Source organism: Rhinatrema bivittatum, chromosome 3 (assembly GCF_901001135.1).
Source record: "Rhinatrema bivittatum chromosome 3, aRhiBiv1.1, whole genome shotgun sequence".
In the NCBI taxonomy this organism is placed as follows: domain Eukaryota; kingdom Metazoa; phylum Chordata; class Amphibia; order Gymnophiona; family Rhinatrematidae; genus Rhinatrema; species Rhinatrema bivittatum.
The window spans coordinates 357,848,573-357,873,053 of NC_042617.1; the positions used below are offsets into that span (position 1 = coordinate 357,848,573).

The 24,481-nt window shown below is 49.8% G+C and overlaps 1 protein-coding gene across 2 annotated transcripts in view; it reads left to right on the forward strand.

The window, feature by feature from the left end:
* The window catches only part of MDN1 (midasin AAA ATPase 1), a 765,271-nt gene that overhangs the window by 730,576 nt on the left and 10,214 nt on the right, over nt 1–24,481 (forward strand). For both annotated transcript variants that reach the window (XM_029595415.1, XM_029595414.1), the window contains exons 95-100: nt 14,424–14,513; nt 14,602–14,717; nt 16,204–16,378; nt 22,212–22,285; nt 22,398–22,512; nt 23,268–23,331. In XM_029595415.1, the coding sequence (XP_029451275.1) occupies nt 14,424–14,513; nt 14,602–14,717; nt 16,204–16,378; nt 22,212–22,285; nt 22,398–22,512; nt 23,268–23,331 (634 nt within the window). The remainder of the gene's footprint in view (nt 1–14,423; nt 14,514–14,601; nt 14,718–16,203; nt 16,379–22,211; nt 22,286–22,397; nt 22,513–23,267; nt 23,332–24,481) is intronic.

Sequence of the window (24,481 nt, forward strand, 5' to 3'; positions counted from 1 at the left end):
CTGGTGCAGTAGTCCAAGCTCTGGCCTGTACCTCTAAAGTCAGCACTGCAGAAAACCCACAGGCTGGCAGCACAGTAGCACTGCAAGAATATGCACTTCTGATTTTCTCAGCTCTTCCTCCTCCTACTCCATGCACTTCCTTTCTAAACGGGGGGGGGGGGGGGGGGCGCCTTGGAGTGCGAGCTCTCACTGTCTCTCTATGCTGATGATCTACTGACTCTCTCTGCCATCTGCACAGATTTCCACCACCTGAGAGAGCAGTTGCTGAGAACCATTGCTGCTGAGACCCCAGCCAAGTAGGAACAGTTGGGCAAAGTGAAGCTGCCCTTATACCATGGACCATGTTGAGCAGGAGACACCTCTCTGCCAGGATCAGTCAGGAGACACCTCTGGTGCTGTTCAGTATGATAGGAAGATGGAAGGGCCCAATAGGAGATAAGTTGGGAGATATTGCTCCATGGTGAGACCACACTTTGAATACTGTGTACAGTTCTGGTCACCGCATCTCAAAAAAGATATAGTTGCGATGGAGAAGGTACCGAGAAGGGCAACCAAAATGATAAAGGGGATGGAACAGCTCCCCTATGAAGAAAGGCTGAAGAGGTTAGGGCTGTTCAGCTTGGAGAAGAGACGGCTGAGGGGGGATATGATAGAGGTCTTTAAGATCATGAGAGGTCTTGAACGAGTAGATGTTAATTGGTTATTTACACTGTCGAATAATAGAAGGACTAGGGGGCATTCCATGAAGTTAGCAAGTAGCACATTTAAGACTAATCGGAGAAAATTCTTTTTCACTCAACGCACAATAAAGCTCTGGAATTTGTTGCCAGAGGATGTGGTTAGTGCAGTTAGTGTAGCTGGGTTCAAAAAAGGTTTGGATAAGTTCTTGGAGGAGAAGTCCATTAATGGCTATTAATTTTACTTAGGGAATAGCCACTGCTATTAATTGCATCAGTAACATGGGTTCTTCCTAGTGTTTGGGCCCAGGTGCCCGTGGTATGCAGACATGCAGAGGCTTCTCGTAGAGAGTCCCCTTTGCCTTCCCCCACACAGAGATCTTCTCCAGCAAGGCCCGATTCTTCACGAAGATCCAGCTCGATTCTCTCTTATGGTCTGGTCTTTGAGAGGGCTCACCTGATGAAGCACAGCTAGTCAGACGTAATTGCCACATTGCACGTGGAAGTTTTCAATGTTACTGATGTACATACAGATTTGGAGAATATTTGAGGCCTGCTGCAGGGAGCGTGGGGTGCCCCTGAAAACAACCAGAATCACCATGATCCTGGAATTTTTACAGGACAGCCTGAACAAAGGATTGTCCCTGAAGGTCCAGGTGTCAGCCCTCTTCTGCTTCAGGGCCAAGGTGAGCGGAACCCATCTCTTGGCGCATGAAGACTTGGCTCATTTCCTAAAAGGGTTTAAATATCTCCGACCATCCGTAAAGTTGCCGGTCCCCCTATAGAACTTCAATCTAGTGTTGGAATTTCTGGCAGGGCCTTCCTTCAGACCCCTGTGCAGTCTGTCACTTCGCCTATTAACACTAAAGACTGTATTCTTGGTGTAGATATGCTCGGCTCTTCACATCTCTGAACTACAGGCGCTTTCTTGTTGGGAACTGTTCCTTCGATTTACTCCAGGAACAGTACAACTTCGCACCGTCCCTGCCTTCTTACCAAAGGAATGTCTGCATTTCACCTGAACCAATCCATCTCTTTACCATCCCCAGATAGACACAAGGACACTGAAGACTACCGCCTCCTTCGCCATCTAAATGTCGGTAGACTTTTAGAGCGGTATCTGGAACATTCAGAACCAGCACACAATACTGGTTGCTAGTTCATTCTTCACGGGAGAAAGAAATAGGGCGAAGTGCTTCGCGAGCTACCATAGCTCGCTGGATCAAGGAAGTAATCAGCGCAGCTTACATAGAGGCAGGGAAGCCTCTACCTCTACAAGTCAAAGCTCATTCTACCAGGGCCCAGGCAGTATCCTAGGTGGAAGCTAAACTACTGTCCCCCGCCAACATCTGTTAAGCAGCGAAGTGGTCCTCCTTACACACCTTCTCCAGGTTCTACTGCCTGGATGTCCAGGCCCGAGAGGATGCAGTCTTTGCAAAGGTGATGCTAACTGGACCGCGAGCAGCCTCCTGCCCCGTTTGGGAGTAGCTTTTGTATATCCCATTGGTCCTGAGTCCATCTGGCTACACGCTAGGAAATAGAGAAATTACTTAACTGATTATTTCATTTTCCTTAGTGTAGACAGATGGACTCAGCATCCCGCCCACGGCTGCCCAGGCGAAGCACCAAGGAATCGCCCATGAGGCAGACCTCTATTCCATGTGATTAAGGGGTAAGCCATTGCCCTACTCCTAGTTCAGGGCATCTATACTATTACTGAGATTCAGCATTTGTTGGTTGAGTACAGTTGTGGTCTCTAGTTTTTGATCAAGTTTTTATTCAAGTTGTATCCAAATTCTAATAAAGTTCTTCAGTAATATGTCCACAATGGCTGCTTTTTGAAGAGAATACTGAATGGCTGAGGTTACTGCAGAGGGGTATATCTAGGATGAAGTCAGCTTTGAAACCTGACTCTGTCTCCATCTGCTAGCAGGGGAGCACATAACCCCTTGGTCCTGAGTCCATTTGTCTACACTAAGGAAAACAAATGATCAGATAAGTAATTTCTCCATTACAGCAGCTTATATGGATTGTGGCTCTCCATTACTGAAACAGGAATGGGCTTATTCCAAAAGGGTGAAGGCTTCTTTGTGGGCTAGGTTGCAGTTCTCTCCTTTGGAGGTTGTAAATCGGCGTCTAGGTAGTCATTACATACCTTTTTTAATCATTACTGGCTGGATGTTGGGGCTACAGAGGAAGGTCTCCTTCACCTTGGTAGTTTTATGAGTGGCTTGGGCAGCATCCTGCCCTATTATGGAGTTGCTTGTGTTCATCCCGTTCGTCTGGACTGGTTTGACTGGATGAAGAAGGAGGTGAAATTAGTTCTTACCTGTTCTCTGTACGTACCCGAATCAGTCCAGACTGCTGGGTTATGCCTCCTTTCCAGCAGATGGAGACAGAGAAAAACTTGAAGGGCACCCCTTCTTAACACAGTGTGCCACCTGCATCCCTTCAGTATTTTTCTGTCTCCAGCAAATGAAGGTGATACAACCTGTGGTCCTCTACTTAAAAAAAAAAAAAAAAAAAAGGGGGGGGGTTTCCCTTTGTCCTATGCTAGATCAAGTAAGTTTTTTGAAATATCTAATTTAGTTTAAAAAAAAAAAAAAGTTAAAAACTGCTGTTCCTTCCAGGGGGTGTGGAGGTTCCAAAAGGACCATCCCCCCTGGTTGTAGGTCTAGTAGCCTGTTGACCCAATAGGAGACTGCTTCTTGGAGGTGAGTACCGGTGGTCCGGTTCCTCCCTCTGTCTTCCTAGGGATCCATAATTCCTCTGGAGGGCCCATTTAAAAAAATTAAATAAAAAAATAAGGGACTACGGGCAGCGGCCTTTGATTTTATTTTACTATTGCTTCTCTTTTTTTTTTTCTCTGCCGCTTTTTTCTCCCAGGTCTGTGCAGCGATTTTCTTCTGATTCGTGCCTCCCTCCCGCTATACCGCATAAGAAGCGATGTCAGGCCTGCGGGGAGCCGGCATCCCGGCTCTCCCGAGAGAGCCTCTGTTCAAGCTGCCTCCCCGGGGGGAGGATCCTTCAGCGGTCGTAGGAAGGACAGTGGCTGGATCCCGAGGCGCGGGTCATCAGCCAGTTTCTCGTCTGTCGGCCAGCCTCGTTCCCGCGGGTGATGGATAAGCTTTATCCGTTGCCTGAAGATTCCTTGGAGCTACTCAAAGTTTCGAAGATTGATGCTTCAGTGTTGGCAGTCACCAAGAGGACGACTATCCCAGTCGCAGGAGGGCGGCTCTTAAGGATATGCACAACCGGAAGCCTGAAGTTCACCTCAAGAGGATTTTTGAGGTTTCAGCCCTTGGGGTCAGGGCGGCTGTGTGTAGCAGTCTCATGTAGCGAGCGAGCCTGAAGTGGGTTCAGCAACTCCTCAGTGCTAGGGATCTTTCTCCTCCAGAAGCGGAGCAGGCAGAACATCTGGAGGCCGCGGTGATGTATGGCGCTGATCCCTTTATGACCACCTCCGGGTCTCCTCCCAGACTATGGTATCAGCAGTCTTGGCTAGGAGGCTGCTCTGGCTCTGCAATTAGTCAGCTGATTCCTCTTCAAAGTCGCAGTTGGGGACACTCCCCTTCAAGGGTAAGTACTTATTTGGGGAAGATCTTGAACAGTTGATCAAGTCCTTGGGGGGAAAACAAGTTCCCAGATGACAGGCCCAAGGGATCCAGGAATTTCGTTCCCCCTCGTGCTCGTTTTTGGGGGCAGCACCATTTTCGTCAGAATAGGCCTGCCCCTGTAGGTCAGAGACATCCTTCTGCAAGATTGTGAGCTTGGGCTCACTCCTTTTGCGGCTGCAGATCCTCCCGGAATGAGATCTCCTAAGGATCTTCGGGACCCAAGTCTGCACAATGAGAGAGCGCCGGCCCACTCCTCAGTTCCAAGGGTAGGGGGTCGGCTCTCCCTGCTTTTACGAGGAATGGGTCAAGATCACGTCTGATCAGTGTGTTCTAAGCATCATAGAACACTGTTACGCTTTAGAGTTTGCTCGTCCTCTTCAAGACCGTTCTTGGTTTCTCCCTGTGGTTCCCCAGAGAAGAGACAAAGCTGTACATCGGACCCTCCGCAGGCTGGAAGATCTTGGAGCCATCCTGCCTGTTCCTCCAGACGAGTGTGAAACCGGCCTATACGTCATCTATTTTCTGGTCCCCAAGAAGGAGGGGTCGTTCGTCATATTCTGGACCTGAAGAAGGTGGTCAAAGCCCTCAGAATTCCGCATTTTCGCATGGAGACTCTGCGCTTTGTCATCGCCACGGTGTGCAGCGGAGAATGTTTTGCTTCCCTGGATCTGACAGAGGCGGATCTTCATATTCCGATATGCAGGGATCATCAGAGGTTCCTGCGATTCATGATCCTCGGGAATCATTACCAATTCCGAGCCTTCCCATTCGGTTTGGCGACCACTCCCCGTACCTTCACCAAGGTTATGGTCGTGGTGGCGTCTGCCCTCCGGCAGGAGGGGTTCTGGTTCACCCATATCTGAACTGGCTCATTCGGGCGAAGTCGGAACACCTCTGCCGCCTGGCAGTCCAAAAAGTGCTGCATCTTCTCCGCTCCCTCGGTTGGGTTGTTAACTATACCAAGAGAAACCTGGTGTCTTCCCAGGTTCTGGAATTTTTGGGAGTGTGCTTCAGTACTCGGGTCGGCAAGGTCTTTCTCATGGAAGAGCGCACTGTCAAGCTGAGGTCTCAGGTTCAGCATCTGCTGTCTCTGGCAGTTCCCAGGGTCTGGGATTTTCTGCAGGTATTTGGTTCTATGGCGTCAACTCTGGAATTGGTACCTTGGGGCGTTTGCTCATATGTGGCCATTACAGAGAGCTTTGCTTTCCCGCTGGCAACCGATTTCAGAGGAGTTCCATATCCCTCTGCCACTCCTGGAGTTCACCATAGCCAGCCTACATTGGTGACTGGTCCTCGACAACCTACAGCAAGGAATGGCTCTTGAGATTCCTCAGTGGGTGATCATCATCATGGACGCCAGTCTCTCCGGATGGGGGGCCGTTTGTCAGTCTGTCGGCTCAGGGTCAGTGGTCACAGGATCATGAAAAATGGTCCATCAATCACCTGGAAATGAGTGGTGCGCTTGACGTTGCGGAGATTTCTCCCACTGGTCCCATTGTGCAGTGCGAGTCCTGTACAACAATGCAACGACAGTGGCTTACATCAATTTTCAGGGGGGAACTAAGAGTCAGCAGGTGGCCTCTGAGGCAGACAAATTGATGGCCTGGGTGCAGCACCATCTGGTGCAGCACCATCTGGCTCAGCTGCAAGCCTCCCACATAACCGGAGTCGTCAACTTACAAGCGGATTTCCTAAGTCGTCAGCGCATAGACCCCAGAGAATGGGAGTTGTCCGAAGAAGCGATGGCGCTCCTCTCTCACTGCTGGGGTGCTCCACATCTGGACTTGATGGCGACCAGGAAGAATGTGAAGGCCCCATGTTTCTTCAGTCGTAGGCAAGAACATGGGGCGGAAGGAGTAGATGCCCTAGTCCTCCCATGGCCCCGCGACATACTGCTCTACGTGTTTCCCCCCTGGCCTCTTGTGGGCAAGGTCCTCAGAAGGATAGCGGTTCACCCGGGACCGGTTATCCTAGTCACCCCAGAGTGGCCCCGAAGACCATGGTTTGTGGATCTGGTCAATCTAGCAGTGGACTGTCCTCTTTGCCTTGGACATCTTGCAAACCTCCTGCGGCAGGGTCTGGTATTTTTCGAACAGGCAGATTACGTTTGTCTAGCGGCCTGACTTTTGAGAGGAGGAGATTGAGGAAGAAAGGTTATCCGGAGGAGGTCATCTCCATCCTGTGGGTGCGAAAGCCCTCTACCTCCCTCACCTACGCGAGGGTCTGGAAAGTTTTTGATTCCTGGTGTTGCGAGCGAGGGATCTCCCCACGTCGTGCTTTGGTAGCTCAGTTTCTGGTCTTTCTGCAGAAAGGATTAAGTAAGGGTTTATCCTTTAGTTCCATATGGGTGCAGGTCACAGCCCTAGGCTGTCTGAGAGGAAGTATTGAAGGAGCCCCTTTGGCAGCTCATCCCGATGTGGTCCATTTTCTGAGGGGGGCGAAACACCTGAACCCTCCAGTCCGTCCCGTTTGTCCTTCTTGGAGTCTCAATCTGGTTCTATGGGTGTTGTGTGAGCCTCCTTTCGAGCCCCTCAAGCAGGGAACTTTAAAGGATTTAACTCTCAAGTCAGTCTTTTTGATGGCAATCTGCTCTGCAAGAAGGGTCTCGGAGATTCAAGCATTGTCCTGTCGGGAGCCTTTCCTACATTTTTCTGATACTGGGATATCGCTCCGAACGGTTCCTTCCTTTCTTCCAAAAGTCGTTTCAGCCTTCCACCTAAACCAGTCTGTGGAACTTATGGCTTTTCCAGGTTTAGATCTGGAGGATCCTCTCGCTAAAGAATTGTGACGTCTTGATGTCAAGCGGGTGCTCTTGCGGTACCTTGAAGCCACTAATGATTTTCGGGTGTTGGATCATCTTTTTGTGCTGTGGAGGAGCCCCAACAAAGGTCATAAAGCGTCCAAGACTACAAATACCCATTGGCTGAAAGAGGCAATCGCTTCCGCTTATATTTGCCGCGGGCAGCCCATTTCGAAAGGGCTCAAAGCGCATTCCCTCCGGTCGCAAGTGGCGTCCTTAGCAGAGAGCCAGTCTGTATCACCACAGGAAATCTGCAGGGCGGCAACTTGGAAATCTCTTCACACTTTTGCATGACATTATCGTCTGGATGTTCAGGCTCCAGTTTTTGGAATTTTTGGGAGTAAGGTCATCTGAGCTGGACTCTCCAGGTCCCACCCTACTTAGGGAAGCTTTGGTACATCCCAGCAGTCTGGACTGATCCGGGTACGTACAGGGAAAGGAAAATTGGTTCTTACCTGCTAATTTTTGTTCCTATAGTACCCCGATCAGTCCAGACACCCTCCCATTGAGAAGGGTCTATTCTATTGAGAGTCCGCTCGATTACTTTTCTTTTCATAGGAATGTTTGCAGAATCTGCTACAGGCACCGAAAGTCTCGGCTGAAGAAATTCATCAGTGTATATAGTTGTGGTTGGCATTATTTTTATGCTTGCTTGATCTACCCATCGATATATTGTTTTGTTCTGCTTTGATATTCTTAATACTGAAGGGATGCAGGTGGCACACCATGTTAAGAGGGGGTGCCCTTCAAGTTTTTCTCTGTTTCCATCTGCTGGAAATGAGGCATAACCCAGCAGTCTGGACTGATCCGTGGTACTACAGGAACGAACATTAGCAGGTAAGAACCAATTTTCATATAATTTCCTTTCCTTGAATACAGTCCAGGACCCTCTATCCTGCCAGTATATTTCGATGTATTTATACCTTTTATGCCTTACAGAGGATTATTTTTGCAGGCAGGTAAACAGAATTAGGAGAAATAATGACTGTCTCCTTTGCTGCAGGTGAGTTATTTCTTTTCCCATATGGAAACTCTTCCTTGTGTTTGCTTTTTTTCTTTTGGAAATCCACTGGTTTAAAAAAGGAAAGAGAAAAAGATCAATCTGAAAACAGGTAATGTAGTTTGTTGTCTGATTGTATTGAGCTTGTCCACAGCTTGTTACAGAAATACTTGCAGGCTGCTGTTAGCACAGATGTATATAAGGAGTGATATCAGCGAGCCTTTAGATCTCAGTCTGCTGGTTGGCAAACATAAGAAAATTATTACTTACCTGCTAATTTTCGTTCCTGTAGTACCATGGATCAGTCCAGACCGTGGGTTATGTCCCCATTCCAGCAGATGGAGTCAGCCCAGAACTTCGAGGGGGCGTCACCATAAGTACTACTACCCCCTCTGCAGGAGTTCAGTATCGAGAATATCAAAGCCTGAGGAAACAGAAACCCCTGAATTGGATCAAGTTTAAACAAGACGGCAACAATAAGCCGCTGAAAATGTAACTAGAGAAACTGCACCGTCCCACCAACGGATGGGAGGTCACATCGCGTGTTGACCCCTGTTGACCCCTAAGAAAACAAGCACAAAACAGTGAAAACAGGGAACACGTGAGAGAAAAACAGTAGAAAAACCACTACCATATAACAGCTGAGGCGAATCAGCCACCAAAGACAGCCGAGCAGGATGAAGACCCAAGTGCGGTGGGCGTCTGGACTGATCCATGGTACTACAGGAACGAAAATTAGCAGGTAAGTAATAATTTTCTTTTCCCTGTACGTACCTGGATCAGTCCAGACCGTGGGATGTACCCAAGCTTCCCTAGACCGGGTGGGGTCCTGCGAGGCCCGCTCGTAGAACCTGTTCGCCAAAATGTCCATGGACGGACGAGGCGAGGTGTAGGCGATAGTGTCTTGAGAACGTGTGCAACGATTTCCAGGTGGCCGCTCTACAGATTTCCTGCGAAGAGACCGAGCGGGTCTCCGCCCAGGAGGCTGCCTGCGACCGGATGGAATGCGCTACAATGCCAGGCGGCGGGGACCGCCCCACCCCAATGTAGGAAGCGGCAATACCGGCCTTCAGCCATCTGGCGATGGTCGTCTTCGAGGCCTGAGAACCCTTCCGGGGCCCGGACCAAAGGACGAAGAGATTATCCGAAGTCCGGAAATCATTCGTAGCCTCCAGGTAGATGCGCAGAGTGCGCTTCACATCAAGTAGACGGAGAGACCTTGGCTCAGATGAAGGGAAAGATGGCAGTTCCACCGTCTGATTCACATGGAACGCAGAAACCACCTTCGGAAGGAAGGAGGGCACAGTACGAAGAGACACTCCCGAATCGGAGAATCGTAGATAGGGCTCTCTACACGACAGAGCCTGGAGCTCCGAAATCCGCCGAGCAGATGGCCACTAGGAACACAGTCTTGAGAGTGATATCCTTGATCGTCGCATTCCTCAGCGGTTCAAATGGAGGTCCCGACATGGAACGTAGTACCAGATTGAGACTCCAGGAGGGACAAGGGTCCCGCAATGGCGGTTGCAAATGTTTGACCCCCTTGAGAAAACGGACGATGTCTGGATGTTGTAACAGAGAACCTCCGTCACGCAGAAGGGAGCCAAGGGCGGCCACTTGAACCCGGAGGGAGTTGTAAGCGAGCCCCTTGTCCAGTCCCGCTTGTAGGAACTGGAGGATCTGGGGAACCGACGCCTCCGTGGGTCTTGTGTTCAGGCCGGTACACCACTGCTCGAACACCTTCCAGACCCGCACATAGGCTACTGACGTGGAAGCTTTCCTAGAACGCAGCAGCGTTGACACTACCGCCTCCGGATAGCCCCGTCGCCGGAGGCGGCGCCTCTCAAAAGCCAGGCCGCAAGACAGAAGAGTTCTGCCTGGTCGAAAAATACCGGTCCCTGGTGGAGGAGTCGGGGAAGATGGCCCAGCCGGATGGGACCGTCTATCACCAGGAGGAGGAGGTCCGCGAACCAAGGACGTCTTGGCCACTCTGGCGCGACGAAGATTACAGTCCCCTGATGAGCCTCTATCCGGCGGAGTAGTCTTCCCACCAGCGGCCACGGGGGGAACGTGTAGAGGAGCAGGTCGGCCGGCCACGGGAGCGCGAGAGCATCGACGCCCTCCGCCCCCCGCTCTCTCCGGCGGCTGAAGAAACGAGGGGCCTTGGCATTTTGTGCAGTCGCCATGAGATCCAGGTGGGGGGATCCCCACCTCCGTACGAGCAACTGCATGGCCTCGTCGGAGAGGGACCACTCTCCGGGGTCCAGTAGCTGACGGCTGAGGAAATCCGCCTGGACGTTGTCCACGCCCGCGATGTGCGAGGCCGCCAGACGGGCCAGGTGCCTCTCCGCCCACTGCATCAGCATTGCGGCCTCGATCGCGACCTGCGGGCTTCGAGTGCCGCCCTGTCGATTGATGTAGGCCACCGTCGTCGCGTTGTCCGATAAGATTCTGACTTCCCGATTCCGAAGGAAGTGGAGGAGCGCCAGCCTGACCGCTCTGGTCTCCAGACGATTGATGGACCACTTCACCTCTTCCGCGGACCACGTCCCTTGTGTGGCGCTGCGGTCGCAGACTGCTCCCCAGCCTGTGAGACTGGCGTCGGTGGTTACCACTACCCAATTTGGCAGATCGAGGGAGACGCCGCGAGCCAGATGCTCCGGGACCATCCACCAAGCCAGGCTGCTCCTGGCTACCTGGGGCAGTGGAAGGATCACCTGGTAGTCCTGCGAAAGAGGTTTCCAACGGGAGAGGAGCGCTCGTTGCAGAGGTCGGAGATGCGCAAAAGCCCAAGGGACCATGTCGATGGTGGAACCCATGACCCCCAGGAGCTGCAGATAGTCCCAGGAGGTGGGAGCTGGTAACGCAGAAAACCGCTGTATGTGCTCCCGCAGGGCTTGCGCCTTGTCCTGGCGTAGGAAGACCGCTCCCAGACGGGTGTCGAAGGTCGCCCCCAAGAAGTCCAAGCGCTGCGAGGGCATGAGGGAGCTCTTGGAGAAGTTGACCACCCATCCCAGGGACTGCAGAAACTCTATCACCCTGGCCACAGCAGCCTGTCCATGCCGAAAAGACTTCGCTCTGATGAGCCAATCGTCCAGATAGGGGTGGACTAGAACACCCTCCTTCCGAAGGGCAGCCGCCACGACAACCATTATCTTGGTGAAGGTGCGCGGGGCCGTTGCCAATCCGAACGGAAGCGCCACAAACTGGAAATGCTGGTCCAGGATCTTGAAACGTAGAAGTCGATGATGCTCCCGCCGGATGGGGATGTGCAGATAGGCCTCCATCAGGTCCAAGGAGGCCAGGAACTCCCCTCGATGCACCGCCGCGATCACTGAACGCAGCGTTTCCATGCGGAACCTGGTCACTCGGAGAGATTTGTTGACTTCCTTTAAGTCCAGTATGGGGCGGAAGGAACCGTCTTTCTTCGGTACGACGAAGTAGATAGAATAGTGACCCAAGCCCACCTCTCCGGAGGGCACGGACACAATGGCGCCTATCTCCCACAGTCTGTCCAGTGTCAGCTGGACCGCCCTTCGCTTGATGGCCGAGCCGCAAGGGGAGAAAATGAACCGTCCCTTGGGAGCGCGGACAAACTCCAACTCGTAGCCGCGTCCTATGGTGTCCAAGACCCACTGATCCGAGGTGATCTGCGCCCACTCCTCGTAGAAGAACGCTAGCCGCCCCCCAATCTTGGGGACGGCGGAGTGGGCGAGCTGAACATCATTGCGAGGACTTGGGAGACTGTTGTCCCGCCGAGGGTGCGGGGCGGCGCCCGCGAAAGGAGCGCGACCAGGGCTGAGACCTGGAGGGGGGGGGGGGTCGGGCTGTCGCCGGTCTGTAACTCCTGTAGCGTCTTTGCGCCCTGGCGCTGGTCCGGGAGGATGAGAAAGCCCTGGTGGAGCGATATCTGTCTTGCGGCAGGCGATGGACCGCGTTTTCCCCCAGCGACTTGATCTGGTCCAGATCCTCCCCAAATAGGAACTTACCCCTGAATGGCAGGGAACCCAGGCTCGACTTGGAGGACGTGTCCGCCGCCCAGTTGCGTAGCCATAGGAGCCGACGCGCCGCCACCACAGAGGCCATGGAGCGGGCGAGGACCCTGAAGAGATCATAGGAGGCGTCAGCCCCGTAAGCCACCGCGGCTTCCAGCCTATCCGCTTGAGCGGCCTCCTCGGGTGGCAGCACCTGAGAAGTGAGCAGTAGCTGCACCCAGAGAAGACTAGCCCGCTGGGCAAGCGAGCTGCACATTGCTGCCCGCAGCCCCACTGCGGAGACCTCGAAGACCCGCTTGAGGAAGACTTCCAACTTGCGATCCTGCGTGTCCCTTAACGCCGCTCCACCCGTCACTGGAATGGTGGTCCTCTTCGTGACCGCCGTCACCGCGGAGTCCACCCTGGGTACCTTGATGAGATCCAGAAAATCTTCCGGCAGCAGGTACAGCCTCTCCATGGCGCGGCTGCCCTTTAGAGCAGCCTCCGGGGAATCCCATTCCCTGGTGAGGAGTTGCAGAAACGACTCGTGAATGGGAAATGCCCGCGCCCGCGGACGAAGTGCTGCCAGTACCGGATCTCCCTTCTTCGAAGACGTGACTACAGCCGGCGCGACGGGGGATCGAGGTCCAACCCCTGAATGATCTGCGGGATTAAGTCATCCAGCTCATCCCGCTGGAAAAGGCGCAGCGTGCGTGGATCCTCTCCCTCTGACGTAGAATCCCCTTGCCCCGTAGCGGCAGGGTCCGATCCTGGGGAAACCGGGTCCGACCCAGTCCCCCCTGAACCCACGGGGAGCCGGACGTGGGCGGGGAGCTGCGGGGCCCCTACGCCCACCGGCGGGGGAGGGGCCGGAGAGGGGGCCGAAGGCCGCGGTAGCTTGGGTGGTGGAGGCCCCACGGGAGCCGCCAATTCCTGCAGGTACGCTGTATGCATCAGCCGAATAAACTCTGGAGAAAACCCCGGCCTACTCGGGGTGACCTCCGCGGGTGGGGGCCCCGGGGGACCCTGTCCCTGTGAGTCCACCTCCGTAGCTGCCTCCGGTAATAAGATCGGGGGAGGTCCCTCCGAGGCCTCCCCATCCTCCAGCACCGACTGATCCCCTTCGGGGCGCAGCGCGTGCAAAATGGCCGCCATTCCCGCCAGGAATGGGGGAGGGGCCGGCCCACGCCGCCCGGGCAAGGCTGCGAATGCTGAAAAATAAGTGCGGGGCCCGGACGTGCCTTCCCCCCCTGGGAGGCACCTAGCACAGATGCCCTCCCTAGAAATGCGCAATCCTGGCTCGCCGCAGGCCGAGCAACGCGACGGCCGAGGCATGGCAGGCGCGCAGAAAGACAGCCCCGAAGGTGAAAAAGCACTCGGCAGCCTCGGGGGGGGCCGCGAGACGGCGCGCCGCTGCGGGGGGGCCCGGACGGCCCGCACTACCCGCCGAGAAAAGAAACCCAAGCGGCGCCGCGGGGGGGGGCCTTCCTGGCCTCACAGCCCGCCGAAATAGCTCTCCCTGCTCCCTGCTGCCCACGAGGAGCCGGCAAAAAAATGGCCGCGGGAGCAAGCGAAGGAGGCCGGTCTCACCGGCAGTCACGGTAACCTAGCTGAAAAGAAAAAGTACAGCCAAGAAAATAACAGAAAAGCGACTTACCCCGGGAGATACACAGACCAGCGCTGAGAGCGAAGAAAAAGGAAGGCAGAGAGCCAGCACAACAGAGAAGCCACGCCTCCCCAATTAACCAATTAGCCCTTTTTTTTTTTTTTTTTTTAAACTAAAGAACAACTTGATCCAAGACCAAAGCTAACAACACAGAGAAGAAAGCCCTAAACAAAGGGAAAACAAGAGAGTTTCAAGGAAATCGGGAGCAAGCCCAGATTCCACTACTTGCATCTGCTGGAGTCAGAAGATACTGAACTCCTGCAGAGGGGGTAGTAGTACTTATGGTGACGCCCCCTCGAAGCTCTGGGCTGACTCCATCTGCTGGAATGGGGACATAACCCACGGTCTGGACTGATCCAGGTACGTACAGGGAATACCCATTTCTCTGGATTGATCTGACTGTATTCAAGGAAAGGAAATTATCAGATAAATCATTTCACATCTAAACTCTTCCCTTGGCTGTTCCAACCTCTTCTGCTGCAAACTTTATTAAACTTCTTCTGTTGCCTTCTCTACATCAAGAAAACAAGAAAAGTATTTTTCTTGCGTGTGAGGACCATTGAACTAGTTTATAATATAATACCCAACATGGCACCTGTTATGTTAAGATCAGAGGTTCATCAAGCCCAATATCTTGTCTCAGAAAGTGGCCAGTCTGTGCCTTAGTTTCTTATTAATGTGTTTTTCAGCAAATTATTCAAGACCCTGAAGAGCTAAGGCTGGAGCTTGAGCGGCAACTGGAGGTCTGGCAAACTCAGCTGCCTGGCAGCCCTGATGAGGTGAGTGACCTGGAAAAAGTGGTGTCAAAGAGTAGGAGGCGCTGTCTGCTCTGCTTGGTTCTTATTTTACTGATTTCCCATGTTTCAGGAGAAGGCTGCAGCTGAGATGTGGCAGCGGTATCTTATCATGACAGCTCCTCTTTCCCAGCAGCTCTGTGAACAGCTGCGACTCATCCTGGAGCCCACACAGGCAGCCAAACTCAAGTAAGTCCTACCCATTGGCAAGAGTTGAAGCCAAGTTCTGGCATGCTATTGAATGTCATTGGTCAGCTGTCACAGCAGCCACAACTTTTCTAGGCTCAGAACAATCCATCCGCTTTGCTCTCTACATTTTGTGCGAATATCTGTTTTTGTATGTCATGATTTCTAATACAGTTATTCAAAGCAGATTAAAGCTCAACATTCATAAGATTAATCAACATGGCATACCCATCTCATAGATAATAGTTACAAAATAGAGTAATAGTTAAAACCAGCTTAAGGAATAAAATCAGTAAAAGCACCAAGAGCAACAGTAGTCAAAGGTCTGAACAAAGTGAGCAGCCTTTATATTTTTCTTAAAATTTAGGTGGTTAATCTCACTTTGATCCATACTTAGTAATGAGTTCCATAGTTTAGAATCATCAAAGGAGAAATTGTCTCAGTTTCTCTTGTAATGAGGGAAGAGCAAGCAAAGTTTGCCCCATTAACTGAAGCTGGCATGTAACATGGGATTTTATGATTGTTCAAGCAACTTGGCACTCTTCCTGAAATAGATAGCATGCACTATAGATTAAAAGGTTTGCTGTTAATTCACAGTTTCCTTCTTTCATTCACTTTCCCACTAATACCAGCAGAATCTGAACATGTAAATTATTTTATTACGAGAGAATCCATAAAATATTTCGTAAACTTACTGCTTGCACTAATGTTACTCTATTAGCTTCCCCTGAGCGGAACAGAAATCTGGTGTACACCTCTGCATGATTGCACTTTTTTTTTTATTCTGTCGACTGTACAAAGGTAAATGTTTATCTCCATCTCACAGCTGTAGTATTTTCTCTGTTAGTGATCTCTGCCTGAATGAGGAGCAGGACCTGTTTTAATGGGTGTGCTTGGACCTCTGCCCTGTCACAGTGCCTTTTCCCACTATTTTTCACTTTTTACTTGATGCAGTGTTGACTCCTGTTCTTGGTGAACACTGAGATTTAAGGGCCATGGAGGGGAGAAAGGGGGGGGGGAAATAATAGACATTCAAATACCTCAAAGGTATAAATGCATAAGAAGCAACCATTTTTCAGTGGACAGGACGTTCTAGAGCAAGAGATTGTCACGTGGGGCTGAAAGGGTTTAGATTCTGGCGTACTCAGAAAATATTTCTTCAGTGAAAGGCTAGTGAATGCATGGAACACAGTGGAGGTGAAGGTATAAACAGTAAAAGGAATTCAGGAAAGTTTTGGAATAAATATAGAGGATCCTTAATTACAGTGAAGTATGGGGGAAGCCAGAAACCAACTTAGGGCCTATGTGTAGAGCATACGGGCTTTACAGTACTAATCTGTTGTCAAATTCTGTATTTGTGTGATCAAAGGCTTTATTGGGTTAGATATAAGCAAATTTTATGGACCCTTTGCCTACCTTCCACCCCCCCCCCCCCCCCCCCCCACACCACAATAATCTTTTTTTTTTTTTTTTTTTTTTAAATTACCAGAGGAGACTACAGAACAGGAAAGAGGTTGAACATGCGCAAAGTCATCCCATACATTGCTAGTCAGTTTCGTAAGGATAAGATCTGGCTGCGGAGGACCAAACCCAGCAAGCGTCAGTATCAGATCTGCTTGGCTATCGATGATTCCTCAAGTATGATTGACAATCACTCCAAGCAAGTAAGTTTATTTATTTATTTATTTATTTAACATTTTTTATATACCGGCATTCGTAGGACACATCATGTCGGTTCACAATTAACTGAGAGAGGAAATTCACAAAATAATTAAAAACATAAACCCCAATAACATATGGAAACTGTAGCAGACCAAAAGAAAATATTATTCCTGGGGACTAATACAATTGAGAATCTTAATCTTGTCCTTTTAAAGCTAAGTAATAGTAAATCTCCTTATCCTAAGTCATGTTGTAGTACCTAGATCTTTAATTAACTCCTAAATAGAAGATTCCCTTACCAGTCCAGACAAATGGATTACGCCTCGCTGCCAGCAGGCAGAGACAGAAGTACATGGGTTTTTTTGTGATATCACTTGCAGTACTTGAGCAGCAGTAAATTTTGTCCATATTTCTCTGCTCCAGAAGGTTACAGATGTATCTGACTAGTGCATCATTTGGAGGTCCTCAGGGATCCCAAGGGGCAAAGCAATAGACTCAGGTAACCTCAAGGTTGCTGAGATTGTGAAGGGCTCCAAACCCTTTGGGAGTTGAAATTCTATTTTCAGGGATGCGGCTTATTGAGTTCTTCTCCTCATCTCCTACAATATTGTGGGTTCTATTTAAGTAATCTTTGCAATGAGCAGCATAGTTGATCAAGATTGAAAAGAGGGAGGGGGGAGAAGATCAACTGCATGGGACCAGCTTGGATTCCAGTGTCTGCTGTGGCTGTTCTGGAAAAACCCCCAGGGGAAAGGAAAGCATGAAGGGTGTAGGAAAGTGCTGTACTTATGGAGCCCCTGGATGGAGTATGTGTGTAGTGGCTGCAGGAGATAGGCTGCCCCCCCCCCCCCATTGCTTCCCCTATGTGGCAAGGTTCCCCGGTGTGGGATGCCATTTGGCAGTGCAGGAGGTCAGAGCTTGGCCTGCTGCAGCAGGGGGAGGACCCAAGCAATCTTGTTGGAGATGCCACCATTTTAAGTTCAGAGAGTGCAAGAGAAGGGAGAATGTCAGGTTTGTAAAGATTGTTGCATATGGGAGCAGTAGTATTGGCTCCAGCTGACAAAGAGGGCTGGAGAAGGTACTCTGTTTGCTTTGAGGCTCTGAGGAAGAAAGGCAGTTTCAGGACCACAGTGTGGGGGGGATCAGTCAATGCCTCACTTTTGTATGGAGACCTTGCATTCAGTTGTCATGGCAGTGAGAAAAGGAGATTTTCTCTCATCTCTAGATCTGAAGAATTAGGGATTATAATTATACATTGTATTTTTTTTTCCATCTTTTTACTTTATTTATTTTAGCTATTGATTTTGGTTTTTGTTATGTAGTTTTTTTTGTTTAATTATCTTCTTTAGTTTTTTTTTATATTTTGAAGTTGTGAACCGTCTTGGTCAGACTTTGTCTGTGAAAGTCTGTATATAAAATGTTTTAAATAAATAAATCTGACAGAAGCTTATTTGCACATTGCCATCAGAAGAGAGCATCAGATATATCTTTGATTTGTAGCGATAGGGAATCAGTTTCAGTTCAGAGCTCTTCCATTTGCACTGGTGGCCATGGGAATCTTTTTGCAAAGTGTGTGCTAGTACACCTTCAACTGGTTTATCAGAGCCAAGTTAGAACAAGAGAAAATCTATAAGCAACCAGCAGAGGAGTCCAAGTTTTGCAATCACTTGGGTGGTGAATTTCTCAGGGCGGATTGAATCCCACAGAAGCCTTGGAGTATCTGGGTGTGAGATTTGACCATGCTGAGAGGGATAGTGATCCCTAGATGGAGAGTCCCACAAGTGGATCTCATGGCAATAAGGCAGAATTCCAAATCAGGAAGGTTTCTCAGTTACAGAAAATACTGCTCTGTCAGAATAGATGATCTGATTTAGCTGTGGCTGGAAGACCACCTTCTCTAGGTTTCCTTCGTGGCTACTCATAGAATAAGAAAAGAGGATCTCTTTTTCCTATACTTTTATTTTTATTAATTTCAAAGAATAAGAGAACCTTGTTTAAAAACACATGACTACTTTAACAAAGTTATAGCTAATAAAGAAAATATTGACAGAAAAAATATTCAACCATTCATTTCCTAGCGTGAAGCCAGATAAAACTCAGGACCAGTGGGTTATGTGCTCCTCTGCTAGCAGATGGGAGACGGAGTCAGATTTCAAAGCTGACATCACCCTAGATTCACCCCTGCAGTGACCTCAGCTCCTCAGTATCTCTCCGTCTCCTAGCAGATGCGGACGCTATCCCCACACTAGCACGGTGTTAACGAAATTGCAGCACAAAGAAGAAAATTCTTATCTTCACTTTAAAGACGATCAAGTCCCGCTCTCCAGTGGTGATACCTAAGGGTCCCTCCTCCAGTTGAGAATTCCTGAGTTGATTTTGAGACCCCTCAGAAGTGTGCCTTGGTCTGATAGCTGGCCTCTGGTGTGGACTTAGCCGCTAAAGCGGCTGAAAGGCAGCGGGTGCCTAGCCGAGCGCGGCAGTGAAGGCTAAAGCCCTCTCCCCTGCAGCTGGAGATGTCCCTGAACGCAGCCTTTAAGCGCCGAGACCAGGTAAGCAGGAAACTTTAAGGTCTCCAGGCTCGACATGCCGTACCGACTCCATTTTCAATCCGGCAAGGTAAAAAGGGGAGCACTGATAGGGTTGAGCAGCCTTGGTTGGGCTAGGCCCCGGTCTGGTGCAGTGGTCCAGACATGTGGAGACCCTTGGCGGCGCCATCTTGTGTGCAGGGGCTTCGGCGCCATCTTTCCTCCTCGACCGTCAGTACGTGCGGGGCAGGTTGGATGGTCAGTGCGCCCAACTTGCATGTCTGTAACATAGCCACGCATACAACTGCGCGCACAGTCTCACTCATATCTACACGTGCACATAACTGCATTTGTAGACGTGCGCATAAAACCGTGCATGTTTACATGTGCAATTATACACAGAGGCAGTGGCACCGGTGGCAAAAGAGCTCAAAAGACACTCCCTTTGCATAGCCTGCCACATCAGAACCGCACAGCCTGAACTGGAGTCTGTCTCAATACTGAGAAGGAAGCCCAGGGAGGACCATCCAAGCCTGGTCCTTCACAGTCGGAGGATGGGTTGGGAACTACCTCATCTGACAGCACCCTGAATCTAAGCAATTCTGAACTGGCGTCCTCTCTACGACTAGGCATTTCGGTGGCTCCTACTAGGACTCCTCCTGGGGCTAATATGGATCCAGGGGCCTTTTCCTGGTTGGAATTTTTCCAGGGACCGTAAGCCTTCGTTCAGGTACAGGCAGCCCCAGCCGCGACCCGGGTGGAATCCCAGCCGGGAGCACCTGACCCTCCCGGCCCTGCTTGGGTACCTCGAGGCATGCCCCACCTTACCAAGAATTTCCCCGACAGGGACCCAGACACCACAGATGATGATGGTGACTCATGGAGGAAAGGAAAATCCCTCCAGGCCTGGAACCATACAGAATCATGCTTCGCTTCTTCCACAAAGACGAATTGCCAGCTCTTGTGTCTCAGACTCTGGGGATTCCAGGCATGGACCTTATGGCGGAACCAAAGAGGAATCCATCTTGGTGTCCCTTCATAAAGCCTCATGCTATTTCCCAATGCAGGAAGCTATCCAAGATTGACCTGGAATGGAATGCCCCGGAGGCGAACTTTAAAGGAGGTTGGGCTTTGGAAGCCTTGTACCCACTGGAACCAGCGACCAAGGAACGCCTGAGTTTTCCGAAAGTGGACGCCATGTTCTGCGCCGTCTCAAAGCGAACAACCATTCTGGTTGAGGGAGGGGCGGCATTGAAGGATACTCAAGATAGACTATTAGAATCCATCCTTAAGCAAGCTTTCGACACAACAGCAATGACACTGCAGATCGCTTCCTGCTGCACGCTCATTGTACGCTCCTGCTTGCTCCTCGAGAGAGAGGCAGATAATTCCGGGACATATGCTGGAGAAGCGATTGAACCTGCCGCAGCCTTCCTGATGGTCGCAAGTTCAGACCTGGTGCATACCTCAGCCAGAGGAGTAGCCTCGGTAGTGGTGGCCAGAAGGCAGTTATGGTTGCGGAACTGGTCTGCAAACGAGACTTCTAAGGCGAATCTCACAAGAATGCCCTTTAAGGGATTTCTCCTATTCGGAACGAATTAGAGAAGTTAGCCAGTAAGTGGGGTGAATCTCCAGTGCCTTGACTACCTGAAGACAGAGGAAAAAGATCCTAGCGCCCCTCCCCCAGGAGACCCAGGGGCAGAGGCGCCAGTTTCCGACCCTATAGAAATTCATCATTCCAGGCACCTCGACCATCCGGGAGGTCTCAGTCCTTTCGGAACAGACAACCCAAGAGAGGAACAGGTCCGGGGGCAGGATCGACCCGAGCTTCCCAGTGAGGATGGGCCGACCCATCCACAGGAAGAGGAAATAGGGGGCCGACTCTCCCTCTTCTACCATCAATGGGTCAAGATCACGTCAGACAAATGAGTACTAAACATCATACAAAAAGGCTATTCCCTGGAATTTCGCAGCATCCCTCGGGATAAATTTATGATACCATCCTGCCTCTCCCACCTCAAGAGAATGGCAGTGGAATCCACACTGAGAAAACTACTCAGTCTGAAGGCTATAACTCCAGAGCCTACACACCAGCAAAATACAGGGTGCTATTCTATCTATTGTATTGTGCCCAGATGAACATAAGGACTCGGAAGACTCCCGCCGCCTTTGCCATCTAAATGTTGGCAAACTCCTGATACAGTACCTAGAACAATCAGAACTGGTGCGCAAAACGGAGCGCTTGTTCATTCTTCACAGTGGGAAGAGACAAGGCAAAGTGGCCTTGCGAGCTTCCATAGCTCACTGGATCAAGGAAATAATTAAGGCAGCCTACACAGAAGCAGGGAAGCCTTTCCCCATCAGTTTAACCAAGTTTAATCATTTCAGTCAAGTTATGCAGTATCGGGCCGATACAGTAAAAAAAAACGCGGGAGAGCGGGCGAGCGCCCACTCTCCTGTGCGCGCGATTCACTAAATTAATTTATTTAAATTAGGCACAGCGGTAAAAAGAGGCGCTAGGGACACTAGCTCGTCCCTAGCGCCTCTTTTCAGACAGGAGCGGCGGCTGTCAGTGGGTTTGACAGCCGACGCTTAATTTTGCCAGCGTCTGTTCTCCAGCCCGCTGACAGCCATGGGTTCGGAAACCGGACGCCAGCAAAATTGAGCATCCGGTTTTCAAGCCGTATTTACTGCTTTTATGTGCACTTTCCCGGTGCCCGGAGAAATTAGCACCTACCTTTGGATAGGCGCTAATTTCTGAAAGTAAAATGTGCGGCTTGGCTGCACATTTTACTTACTAAATCGCGCGGGAATACCTAATAGGGCCATCAATATGTATTTGCATGTTGCGGGCGCTATTAGTCTCAGGGGGGTTGGACGCGCGTTTTGGACGTGCTATTACCCCCTTACTGAATAAGGGGTAAAGCTAGCGCGTCAAACGCGCATCCAAATGCCGGCTAACAGTACTGTACTGTATCGGCCTGTATGTTGGATAAGTGTTAACAAGCATGCTTATTTGGCAAAGGAATTGACAGCAAGCAGTAATGTATTCTAAACATAAAACAGTGACACACTTTGCAGAAAGAGCTATCTTATCGGAAATCTGCAGATTTCACATTTGTAGCTGTGCACTGACTTCTGAACTTGTTCTGTGGTAGCTTCTCGCACCCCAGCCCTGAAATACTCCAAATGCCATTTCACAATGATTAATGACACTGTACTGGAAGCCTGTCGTTAAACTGAGCAGCCCCTGTTGCTTTATAATGACAGTCGGTGACAGCGCATATATTCTTGTCTTGTATTTTTATAGCTGGCGTTTGAATCCCTGGCTGTGATCGGAAATGCTCTGACACTTTTGGAAGTGGGTCAGATAGCTGTGTACAGGTAACTATGCAAGCCTACGTTCTCCTTTCACTTGATGGCAGCAGACTGCAGAACCCCAGCATACGTTGGAAGGGAAATCTCAGCATTGTTTGATTGTGATTTATTTCTCCAGCTTTGGTGAGACTGTTCAGCTCTTGCACCCGTTCCACGAACAGTTCAGTGACCAGTCCGGAGCCCGGATCCTAAGACACTGCAGATTTCAGCAGAGGAAAACATATATAGCACAGGTACCATCCTCTGCTTATGCATGAGTCTTTGGCAAGGAGACTGTCTCTTTTCAAAACACCATCTAGGTTGAATTACTCCCAAGAGTTAAATGGTCCTATACACCTAAATAAGAGAGAATTTATTTTTACTTTACTTTCTCCTAGTTTCTGAATCTTGTTTCAAGATGTTGCATAACCCCCTACTCTCGTACCTATTTTGTGAAAGCTTGATGTTCCCAGTAGGCTCCATAAGGGCTTGGGAGAACCATTGAAGAGATAGCAGAGGCCCTCTAATGTACCTCAAGCATCGGTCATTGAGAAAAAGACTTCCCTAACCTCATACACCTGGCCCAGTGTGACTCTGGTCCCCTCGCTTGCCCAGTGGTTGGAGAGGCAATATCCTCCAACATGGATCACCTCAGTATTGGTCTTCTGCTTGCAGGGATGGCTTCTGTAACAGCAGTGTCCCCTCCCACTTGGAGCCCTAAGTCATGCTTCCAGTCCATGATATGCCCATGTTTTGCCAGCCCCAATCCCAAGTCTTCTGGCCTGCTGCACAAGGTGCTGTGGCTTAGTCACATGGCTGACCAGAAGAAAAATAAGCTTTGTAATTAAGATATTTTTTCCACCCATATAAGCTAGTTTTTTAATCCAGTAAGTTGAAACAATTATTTAAATTTCATTATGTAAGATAAATTGTGTTAGTTTATCTGTGACTCTGACCGTCTGTCATGAGACCAGTGATGACTCCTCTCCTGTTTGTCTCTTCTGCACAGTTCCTGGAGTCCTCAGCCAACATGTTTGCAGCTGCCCAGCAGATTTCTCATAGCAGCAATCCAGGTGATTGGGGTACTTTTCTCTCAGGGTGGCAAGTGTCACTGCCCCTCGAGTCCAGTTAGGTGGGAGAAGGAGAGGGAAAAAAGGTGATGGCTCCAAGTGGCATTGTGCCTGGTTATTCGCTATGGGTCCTGCTCTAAAAATTTCATTTAAAAACTAAAATGTCTACATCTTGTTTGGTTTATCATTCATTTCCCAAGGCTATCACATTTGTGTTTGTATTTATTAAAATTTCTTAATCTTTACATGCGCAAGCTCTAAGTGATTTATAGTATTAACACACAAAAAACAGTGAAAATTCTGTCTTGCAAGTGTATATCTGTATACATATGTATATACCTATCATACCACAGTCAGACGTGCAAATATACGGGAAAGCTATTGTGTTTACAAGAAGGAAATGGTAGATAGTCAGGAACAACGGGGGTTCATGATGGGCAAAGGGTGCCTGCAAAATGGAAGATGTTAGCACTAGAAGTGCAGGATAAATTCCCATAAAAATACAGTAAGTTCAGTGGTCCTCCAGAGTTATTTGCAGTAGAAGGTAGGCATAAATGTAAAATAAGAGACCTTTAGCACTAGGATGTAGTTTGAGACACTGTTGGAAATCTACAGTGTAGATGTATAGAAGTGAAATAGGTGTGGATATCCAGCAGTTACCAAAAAGAGCTCTAATTCCCTGTACGTACCTGGATCAGTCCAGACCGTGGGTTATGTCCCCAATCCAGCAGATGGAGTCAGCCAAAACTTTGAGGGGGCGTCACCATAAGTAGAACTACCCCCTCTGCAGGAGTTCAGTATCTTCTGACTCCAGCAGATGCGAGTAGGGAATTTGGAGTGCTCCCAATTCAGCATAAGCTTTTAACTTTGTCTTTGGCTGCCCTTTCTTGGGCTATTGCCTATTTCTTTTGAATCAGGTTTGAATCAAGTTTGTTTAAAAAAAAAAAAAAAAAAAAAAAGAAGACTCTGATTGAGTTAATTAATTAATTGAGGGGTTCAGCTTTGGGGAGGCGTGGCTTACCTTCTGTTTGTGTCTTCCTTGTTTTCTATGCTACAGACGGGGTAAGTTGGTGTTTCTTTTACTTTTCAGCTCCCCAAACTCCCCTGCTACCTCGCGGAGGCCGACAGCACCGGCCTCTCCGCGCTTGCCACA